General features: G+C 36.3%; 1 protein-coding gene and 1 long non-coding RNA gene across 3 annotated transcripts; one reads left to right on the plus strand and one right to left on the minus strand.

The window, feature by feature from the left end:
- Positions 1-1,390: 1,390 nt before the first annotated feature.
- LOC116167782 (zinc finger protein 226-like) lies at positions 1,391-8,378 on the minus strand. 2 transcript variants are annotated; one of them, XM_031483300.1, is made up of 8 exons: positions 8,318-8,378; positions 8,119-8,271; positions 7,105-8,065; positions 3,606-4,541; positions 2,280-2,373; positions 2,031-2,233; positions 1,722-1,982; positions 1,391-1,673 (listed from the first exon to the last, which is right to left on the minus strand). In XM_031483300.1, exons 1-7 carry the CDS (start codon positions 8,318-8,320, stop codon positions 1,723-1,725), a joined length of 2,610 nt encoding a protein of 869 aa, XP_031339160.1. In that variant the 5' UTR covers positions 8,321-8,378; the 3' UTR covers positions 1,391-1,673; position 1,722. The 2 variants fall into 2 exon arrangements, with proteins under 2 accessions (XP_031339160.1, XP_031339161.1); XM_031483301.1 differs by having other exon boundaries at positions 8,119-8,367.
- On the plus strand, positions 2,945-3,774 carry LOC116167785. Its single transcript, XR_004144645.1, has 2 exons — positions 2,945-3,441; positions 3,499-3,774. It is a non-coding gene; the product is annotated as an uncharacterized LOC116167785 (long non-coding RNA).
- Positions 8,379-10,340: the final 1,962 nt, after the last annotated feature.

Genomic DNA, 10,340 nt, shown 5'->3' on the forward strand with positions numbered 1-10,340 from the left:
TAGCCTTTGGCTAACCAGACGCGCCTTGTAACCCTCCACTGAATCATCACCATTGTACTTGACCTTATACACCCACTGATGACAGTCAATCATCGTCTTATCAGCGCGGCCTAGAAATTAGATCCCAAGTGTGATTTTCATTGAGCGCATTTACCTCCTAAATCATATGCCACTTTCCAATTTTTGCCTTGAGAACTTTCAATGGATTCGGTGTACGTAGACGGTTCAGCTTCATAAGCTATCATTTATTTATTTATTTTATTTATTGTCCCTCTCTTGTTCTGGGCCGTCAACAGGCTTTCGCCCAATTACAGAGTGCTCCGCATAATGCTCCTTCTTCTGAGTTAGTGACGTCACACTCACTACTGGATTTTACTGCTACAGTAATCAAAGAGCTGTCGACTGCGTTTCCGTTTTGAAAATCACATCCTTAGACACAATAGCTGTATTTGTTTCAGGTGATTTAACTAAGTTAAATCAGTTGAAGTGATTGCAATGTTTTTTTCATTTACAATGAGTTCGCCCCCACTACTGACCAAGTGAATAGAAATCACTATTATCTAATTGCGGGAAAAGTTGGTACCGTTCAATTAACATAACCTCAGAAAACTGTGATCATAACTTCCCAGCCCCCAGGCTGTTTGTTTAATTTTCTATCGGACATTTAACAACTGTTATCAGTAGTGTCCCTGTCGAATATCCTCTGAATCAGTTTCCTATACCAATAAAACTCGTACTATTTGGTTCAACATACTGCGTATACTACTTGATTGATTGATTTACGGAAATCTCCTTGTACAAAGTTCGACATTAAATATTAACAAGAATTCTTTTAATATGAGCGATGATGAATTGTATGAGCAAAATTTAAACAATATTACCGCTAGTAAAACAGCCCATTACTTTTTAGGTAATGTAATAACGAACACTTCAAATTTAACTGAACTGATTTTAGTGTAACTGATTGTAATTTATAAATCCCCAGAAACGAATACGTCTAACGACTTCAGATCCCTCCGGTATCATTACGCGATAATGGTCCTTGTGCCCACAGTACCCAATCACCCACGTATGGTGTGTTCTACCTGGAACACACTGTATATATTTTGATGATGTTCGGTAAGGACAAAAGTGTTTTAAGGTGCTTGCGATTAGAATAGTGGCAGGCACAATATTAAATCGGTCCTGAAAAGAAATGCAGTAAAATTAATCACAGTAGCCACAAGCACAAAGTTACTAATTGTTAAAAAGAATCAAAAATGATTAAAGATGGAAGTAGAGGAATAAACGTATTACGAAAACACCTTTCCAAAACCCTTGTGAAAAAGAAAAAGTTATACTAACCGTAAGCTGTCTACGTGCCAATATTGCAACTTAACAACAAAATTCAATTATCGTTTAAATAGCAATTCTTTTTATTTAAGACTACTATCGTTTTATGTACACAGTTGTATCAAAACAATATACGTTCACATACAGTAAGTTAGTGTACAAAAACTTTCACATTTTCCAAATTAGTACACTTAACCCCCATATCGAAAAAAATCGGGAAAACATATGGAAGCTACCTTTTAATGTAACTAGTTTCTTATGCTCCAATAGTGTTTAACGCGCATCAATCCATGGTACATTAATTTACAATTTTTGGTTTAGAGAAGACAATTTAAAGATGTCTGAAATAAAAGGCTGTATGAAATAAAATTTGAAAACTTTATCTTTACTTTAAAGTGGTGCCATTTGTTGAAGTTGAGCTACTGTCAATTGTGATTGAATCTGTGGATCAAAATTAGCATTGGGTGCGGCATTTGGTATTACGGACGGATCGTCTATATCGTCCAAATCCTGTTTTATGTGATTATTGAATGCAGAAACTGACACCACAGCAGGAGGTAGAGGGATCGTAATTGGCTCAAAATCTGCTTGTTGATCGCGATTCAGGGACACTGGTTGTAATCTTCTTATGTGACTAACGACATTTAAACCTAAATAAAAATTGTTTATGAAAGTGATCGAGGACGTGGCGCACTTACCGTGTACGGTCCTTTTGTGTTGCGTTAATAGATAGCCCATTAGAAAACTTTCGCTGCAAAGATCACAATGAAATCGTTCACCAGTATGTCGGCGCACGTGCGCTTTCAAGTCGTTCCCTTGAGCAAATGCGGCATCACAATAAGTGCACCTGTAGGGTTTTTCTCCAGTGTGAGTACGCATGTGCACTGTTAGATTGTATGCCCTAAAAATACTGATTAAAAGAGAACTATAATTACTTCTTTTACTACCTTCCAAATCCTCGTCCACAAATTGTACATAAATGGGTCTTTTCACCTGTGTGATATCGTTCATGGACTGTCAGATCAGTAGTACGTGGAAAACCTAAAAGGTTCTGTCTATTTAGGTACTGAATGATTAATAGAAGAACTGCCAAAACAACTAGCGTTTGTCCTATATAGTATCATTACACACAAACAAACAGTCATACACATTTTGAACTATTATATCTTACATTTAGTTATATCAAATGTATACAGAAAGATTTAACTGTATTTAGCGCATTTTTGATTCTCAAAAAGGAGCTTATTGTTTCACTGACTGTTGGCTGTTGAGATGCCTTTTATAAATCTCGGCAATGGAATATTGACGAACTTTTGGGTTTTCAGCCGGACTATCGTGTTATTCCTGCATTGATTAGTCTGAAGGCCAGAATGAAAAAATTGAACGGTCAAGAGAACTTTGCTGATTGGAAATTTACTATACACGCATATTTGGAGCATGAAGATCTGTTTAAGCACATAGTAAAAGAAACGCCTGTTGACGTGTATGCACCAATTCCAACAAGCAGCAAAAGAAGAGTATGTACGGCCTGAAAGCTACTGATCTGCACCCTTAAAAATGCGCTGAAGTCTAGTGATAGCACTTTTTTTTAAATTGCTTTGTCAACTAATTTTTGGTCATTTGCTCATTATTTATGGATACACTTTTCATTTCTTTAATTTGAACTTTTGCGGTTCGTGTTTGGTTCAAAGATGCAGTTCCTTATGGTTGCAAAAGCTCACCGAAAATGAAACAAGCGGTAACACTTTTGCACTCGCGCGAATGGCTGAAGCATATGAATTCTAGTCAACTTAGCGCGGGCACATAAACCGAATTTAAATTTTTTCTGACGCACGAAATTCACGCAGACGTTCTAAATTAGCAGTATTTTTCATAAAAAGTAGGCTAAAAAATATAAATTGTGATAATTTGTGAAAATCTGCATTTGGCACTTAGCGGCCCTGTCAGTTATAGGACTTTTAGAAATGGCAAAATTTAGATGAGATAAAATGAACACTTGGGAAAAGAGGGGTAAGAGGGAAAATCCTCTTTTCAGGAGTGAGATGGACTATACGGTTAGCATAGAATACCCATCCTTAATTAAAGTTGCCATTTAAGAAGTTTCAAGCTGTAATGTTCTGTGAAAAGTTTTAATTGATGTGTTTCCACAAACAGTCTGATTTGCAGATACACACAAGATGGCAAGCCTAAAATTGTTGAGTGTAAAAGATCTACGACACGATATATGCCCCTTATTTTGACAGTTTGATTACCAATTTTTTTTACCGACTCACCTTTGCCACAATATTTGCATTTGAATGGTTTTTCACCACGATGTCTTCGCATATGTATTACGAGATAGTCGTTACGAATAAACCGCTGGCCACACTCGGAGCACAGAAATTTCTTTGAGTTTTCATTATGAAATTTAATGTGTTCGGTCAGATGCGACTTAGACAAAAACGTTTTATCACAAGTACGACATTGATACTTCTTGTCACCTGTATGGCCCTTCATGTGTACGTCACGATATTTCTCTGTCGTGAAAGCTTTCAAGCACACAGAGCATTGAAACTTCTTCTCCGTAACAATCTTCTCACCTACACTATGCTTGGTGGCCATGTGCTTAGTCAGATGGTCATGTCGACTAAAAAGTCGTTTACATACTTCACACTCAAATTCTTGCGCTCTGCTATGCAATTTTGTGTGCTGTAGCAAATGGTCACGTCTGTTAAAGCGTTTGCTACAGACGTCACATCCGTAAGGCTTTTCTTCCAAGTGGCACAACATGTGCCTTTTTAAGTGATTCGCACGAGTGAACTTTTTCTCGCACACAGTACACGTGTGAATTTTTAATCCCTCATGTTTCTCGGCGTGCTTTTCAAGCATGTGCATTGTACTAAACACTTTGTCACAATTGGGGCACGCAAATTCGCCATCTATATCAGAGTTGTCGTCAGTAATCTCGACCTTAACTTTCGGTAGAGATGGACGCCCCCTAGGACGACTGGATTTGGGACTGAACGACTTACGAGGTCGCCCTCTCCTACGTTTCATTCTAGTAATTGACTTGGTCGGTAAATATTCTGAATGTCCGCTGTCGGAATTTTCTCTCTCCTGCTTCATTACGTCGTATAGTACGTCGCCTTCTAACATTTCCGCCACTATTTTACTTTTCGCTTCAAGTAACTCTTCTGGATCTAGCTCGCCGTAAATTTCTGTGTCGGTTTCTGAAAAACGAAAACTGTGATAGAAATTTGTATGGTTCTATCTTCGTATTAAGAAATTCATCTTGGTTGGTAGGATACTATTTCAAACTGGATTAAATATTGCATATAATCCAGTATAGTGACACATACTCATCCTCTCCAAAATAATTTTGTATATCTCCGAGCTATTTCTTATACAGTGCTACCATGCTCAGAAAAGCCCCGGAAAATATGCGAACTAATTTTGAAATAATTCAGGCTGGCCAATAGAAAGTCTGCAAAACGACGCGATACATTCCGCGCCATAATTATTAATTATTCCGTTTTGACAGTTGACGCTTCACGTTATTTTAGTTTACCTACACTTTGGTTCTTGTATTTGCTTTTTTTTACGTTTTCAGTCTCCAGTTTTATACAAACTCGTCTTTTTCAAGACGCATAAAGCTTGGATCTACGATCTGATAAGGCATTTAAATCCCTTAAAGTGTTTTTAAATTTTGCATCAGAATGTTCGGTCTAAATTTCTAGCGCCTTCGGACCCGCCCTGTCAGGGACTTTCTGAGCGTGGTGTCACTGTAGCTGTGTTGGAGCAGGTATGGGGTTTAATTCTCCTATGCAACATTTAATAATAATATTGCCTTTATTATTCCAAAAAAAGAAAACAAAGATTTATTGCAGTACATTAAGGGCGAAGTTCAGCTCTTCCACTTAACCCCATTACTACATGTATTACTAGAGCAGAAAAAAAAAGTATTCAACTAAACAAAAAAAAACAAATTTATGAGAAAGTAATTATTAAATGTAGTTAGGTACAGTGTTGTGGCAGATACTTTTATTTAGGTATCTTGATACAGATACATTTGTTTCAGTGTCCCTAGATACAGCCTATACTTATGTTTTGTATCTAACATATGGTGGAAAAAAAGAAGCCTCTAATGCCCTGGAATTGAGTTAAAACACAGTTTGAAATTGTGTAAAAAGGTGATAATTACTTTGAAACTCAAATTCAAATTAACAATCGAATTTTGTAATCAGTGACCTACTTTACTGAGATCCATCAAGTACAATATAAATACTATTTGTGAGTAAGTACAAAAATGATAGTTTGCCACCAGATAAATAGATAACCTAATACTATATAGAAACAAAACAAAAACTTAGTATATTAAGCTCTAAAGAAAAGACTATATGTATGCAGGGTGATCGTTCATTAACTAATAAACAATTAGAAACTAAGAATATTAAAGTTAACTACCTGGGCTATTAGATGTTTATAAATTCACATTTTGTCGTAGTTAGTATGTCATAAGATTCAAAGTAAACGTTGCATTCATGGCAAATGGAATATACCAATAAATTTTAAAAAATGCCTGAAGAAATTTTTAATTTTGTTTAAACAATATTTTAAATTATATTGAACATAAAACAAAGATGCAGTCATTAAAAGGCGGCCATTTTTTCAAAATTACAGAAGCAATATTTTTTTTTCTTTGGATGGTATAAATACATACATAACATACATAAATATTCATGATATATATAATCTGAATTTGGCACTTCTGTGTATGCTAATTCCTATATTTTCTAACGAGAGAGCGTTATGATGAAACATGGTGTCAACAGAACCGTTCAGGTATATATTGACGTTTGCTAATAAATACACGGAAACACGTTTACGGTATTAGTCAACAGTTGCGTCGGCTGAACGTACCCATTCTCATATCTTATGAAAGTCATTTTATATCGTGCATCGCGGCCTATTTGAAATAAGAATGACAGATGTCATTAGAATGCACAGTCATCTGTTTCACTTTATCTACCCTCGCGGCTAAAAAGCGACTTAGCCTACTCATCAAACCTATTAAAATGTCAATTTAACATCTGCTATAAAATAAAAATATTTCATTCAAAATATCTTGACAGTTTTTCTTTTGCAATACAATTATTTAGAATTTCCTAAGAAAAAGTTGTATAAAGAGAATGTGACTTTAAAAGAGATCGTCAATGATTAATCAATACATTCAAAACATTACAGTAATTTGGTGTTTGTCGGTGTTAAGTATGGCATCGTTGTGTTTGATAAGTACAATAATTGCTGTTCATTGTGCTGGTTTCGGAAAGTGTGTTGTGTAACAGAATGAGAGGATCCTTGAAAGCTGCTTCATGTAGGTATCGGGCATATGAAAAACAGCATCATTCTACATGGAAAACTTGAGAAGAAAGTGTATATCCAACAGCCAAAGGGTTTTGAAGACAAAACAAACAGAATTTGTAAATTAAAGAGGAGTATAAAAAGTAGTGTAGCGTACCTATGGTGAATTGTCATTTGTAATTATTCTAATAATTTCTGTAAGAAATTTCACAGTAGTTACATATTACTATTTTTAATATATCATTGATAATATGCTTTCCTTGTGTGTGTTTCACAGTAACTCTGCGCGATTATTATAACTCCTTTAAAGCACACCTGTTATCTAACATGTATGATGTGTTGCCTACACACCACCTCGAAATTCTACAGCTTAATCAAAATAATAGGACATGGCATAAAACCTACCTACCGTGTAGAAAACACGAAACTTACCGATATTGGGAACATCTTTAATAACTGCCAACTTGATTTGATCACTATTCTCAGCAATATCAACTTGCGGTTCTATAGATTCCGCCGGAGCTTCTGGCTCCGCATCGCTCTGCGACGACTCCGAGTAAGCGGACGGCTCATTCGGTTCAGCATACTCTATTTCGAGGTAATGCTCGTCGATGTTATCTAGATTGTCTAATGTAGGCAAAACGGGTTGCTTATTGTCATGTAAATGCCTGTGTACGGCAAGGCTATCCTCACGATTGAAACCCTTATTACAAATGTCGCAGATGTGCACACGATCTCCTTTACATTTATGTACGTGGTTCATCAGATGTTCGGATCTGGTGAAGCCTCGATTGCATTTGTTGCAAGCGAAGGGCTTTTCTTTGAGATGCGTTACTAAATGTCGCTTTAGGTGCTCGAATCGTGTCAACGTTTTATTGCAAATCTTGCAAACGTGCACTTTTCTAGGGCCGTGAAGTTGTTCGTGGCGTTGCAGATGATTCTGACGAGTGTATTGCTTCCCGCATTGCTTGCATTTGAACAAGCTTCCGTTGTGAAGCCTTTTATGACATTTCAAGCCGTCAAGTGTCGTGAAACACTTGGAACATGTCCGGCAGGTCAGTAGAACTTGACTGTTTTCTAAGAAGCGGATGTAATCATCGTCTAATTGTAGCTCTTCATCGGGGTCAAGTTTTACGTTATCACTAGTAGTAAACTCAACATCATCAGCATCTAATTCGTCTTGTACATAAGTTATATCGTGTTCTGTTACAGGTACTGGAATCGGACTCTGATAATACTCTTCTTTCACTCCACCACTGCCCTTAGTCGCCCTCAAATATTCCCTTAATGTTGTGTCTGTATCTTCGCATAGTTTCTTGAAACAGTAAGCACTGGTTAATTGCTCCTTGCATTCTCGACATATCACATGGGGTAAACCGTCACCGTAATTGACCTAAAAAAATGTCTTGTAATGAAATGTTAAGTTTAGGGGTGTTTACTTTTTACCTCAACAGACGTACATGCCATTAGCATCTCGTCAATTCGGGGACCACCATCATCATTTTCTTCATTTACAAATACGTACGCCATACAAGCGGCCTCCGATTTGCATACTCGACATATTTTACTTAAATCGTATTCCACATTTTCCATGATTTTCTATGCAAAATTATGAAATATCGAACGATATCAAACAAAATTCTACCATATCCACAAATTAAGCTCCTACAATACACTCCACTGGAACGGCCATTTCCCAACAGACATTAGCCAATGAGGTTGCTTTAGGCGCCATGGCAATTTTGGTGGGAAATTTAAAATGTCGATGGCAAGGCAACGTTTTGCATTTTGAAATCGCTCAAAACTAGAGATAATGGCAAGTAACGTGTCTCACAATTCTCTGCCATAGAAACAAAAGCAGATATCATCCCAAAGTTCGAGGACGAATAATTCTAGCAACGTCAACTAGCAAACAATAGCAACGGCAGTGGCGGCTCATACAGCGCATATTTTTTGCACCTATGTAATTAATTATAATATGTGTATTGTTGCCGATTTAATCTACACCCGAGATATATGCAATTCATGAAAATTTGAATGAGAAAATAGATTTTTGGAAATCGATTTGAACATTTTTTATGCTTCTATTTCACCAAAATGAATGATTTTTATTAATTCGAGTGCCAAGGTCCGATTATAAAGTTAACTTTGTAATATCTCGGAAGCTATTCCTTTTGTTAGTTAACTAAAAAAATTCTACAGTCCGTCGATTTGCAAGAATCATCGTAATTATTGGAAAAGATTGTTTTAGGGATAAACTATGTATAAAAAAATTGGGAACGCTCCTGTAGTCCCCCAGTTTGAAAGACAAAGCGTCCCATTTTGACTTTGTTTATTTAATTAATCAATTACTATGAGACCTACGGTGATCGGGTTTGTCATAATGTTTTGTTATCAAAAGAAGTTACTAAACACGGATTTTCAAAAAAATCGGAAGAATTTTACTTGGTAATAACAAACTCTTAATTTTAGAGATTAATTTTTTACATTTTTTCATAAAAAAACAATAACAATTGAAAATGAGCTTTCCGGTCCAACTGTATCTTATAGAAAATTTTATTCTAAACAAGTTCATTTCTATTCATTCTTTCCCTCAGAACAATAGCATAGTGTAAGACAATAGTTAACGAGATATTCGAAGTAAATGCGAAAAAACACGACATTTTCTCATTTTTTCTTCGTTTTTTGTTAATAACAATATGTTCCGGCCGTTTCCGGCTAGGGGGACTATTATTTTCCGATTCTGCGCTTGGTTTCGTTGAGTGAAATTACAACATCCCAGTTTATATTACTTCTAAAGCTAATTTGACTGAACTATTTGGGAAATGGCACGAAACCATTGACTATTGCATTCGCTTTTCCTATCATGCACTCTAATTGGTTGAGCTGGTACTCCAAAATGACATTATTCAACGGTTTCATACGGAAACAATCCAAAAGTTGAAAGTGCGCGCGAGATTAAAATGAAAGGGATGCAAGCACATGCGCGACCCAAACTTCTTCATTTGTGGTGAAATTTTTCCTACATATTTTTGTATTAGTCCCTTTCCGTCTTCGATTTCCACCTCGCATCCCTTTATACAAGAAATGATTCTTCCAAAAATGAACACCCCTTCCAATAAGTATAACATATAATTAAAAGTAAGGTAGATGTTGAGCAGCCCTACAAATAAACTGTGCTAAGTAAGGGCAAATTAAAAAAGTACGCAACTTTTAAAATAAAAAATCGATTTGCTTCTACCGCATCAGTGAACCTTTTAGAAAAAATCAGTCAGAAAAATAGAAAATTTTGACTCCCGTCAACAAAAAAAATAATACGGAAAGTTGTTAGGAATTGCGTTATTTGAAAACGGGGAGGGTTGCAAGTAGATCCCTAAACATATACACGCCACTGAGTCGACAATATTTTAAACGCGATTGCGATTGAAAACTTTTTGCATGCCGCAATTAGGCCAGTTTTGAGATTAGACGCTACAGGCCAAACTAACCTCTACGTCCTAGGTATTAGCGCCTATTATAGGTAACACGCATTCCAATACTATAATTAATACGTTTCATTTCGCGTTGCGCGCTCTAAACGTGTGGTGTGTTTGTTTCGTGCATCGACCAGAGATCGAACCAAAACGGAAAATGGTGAGTTTTTGATTTGTAATTTGTGTGTTATTGGT

Source organism: Photinus pyralis, unplaced genomic scaffold, assembly GCF_008802855.1.
Source record: "Photinus pyralis isolate 1611_PpyrPB1 unplaced genomic scaffold, Ppyr1.3 Ppyr1.4_LG4, whole genome shotgun sequence".
NCBI classification, from domain to species: Eukaryota; Metazoa; Arthropoda; class Insecta; order Coleoptera; family Lampyridae; genus Photinus; species Photinus pyralis.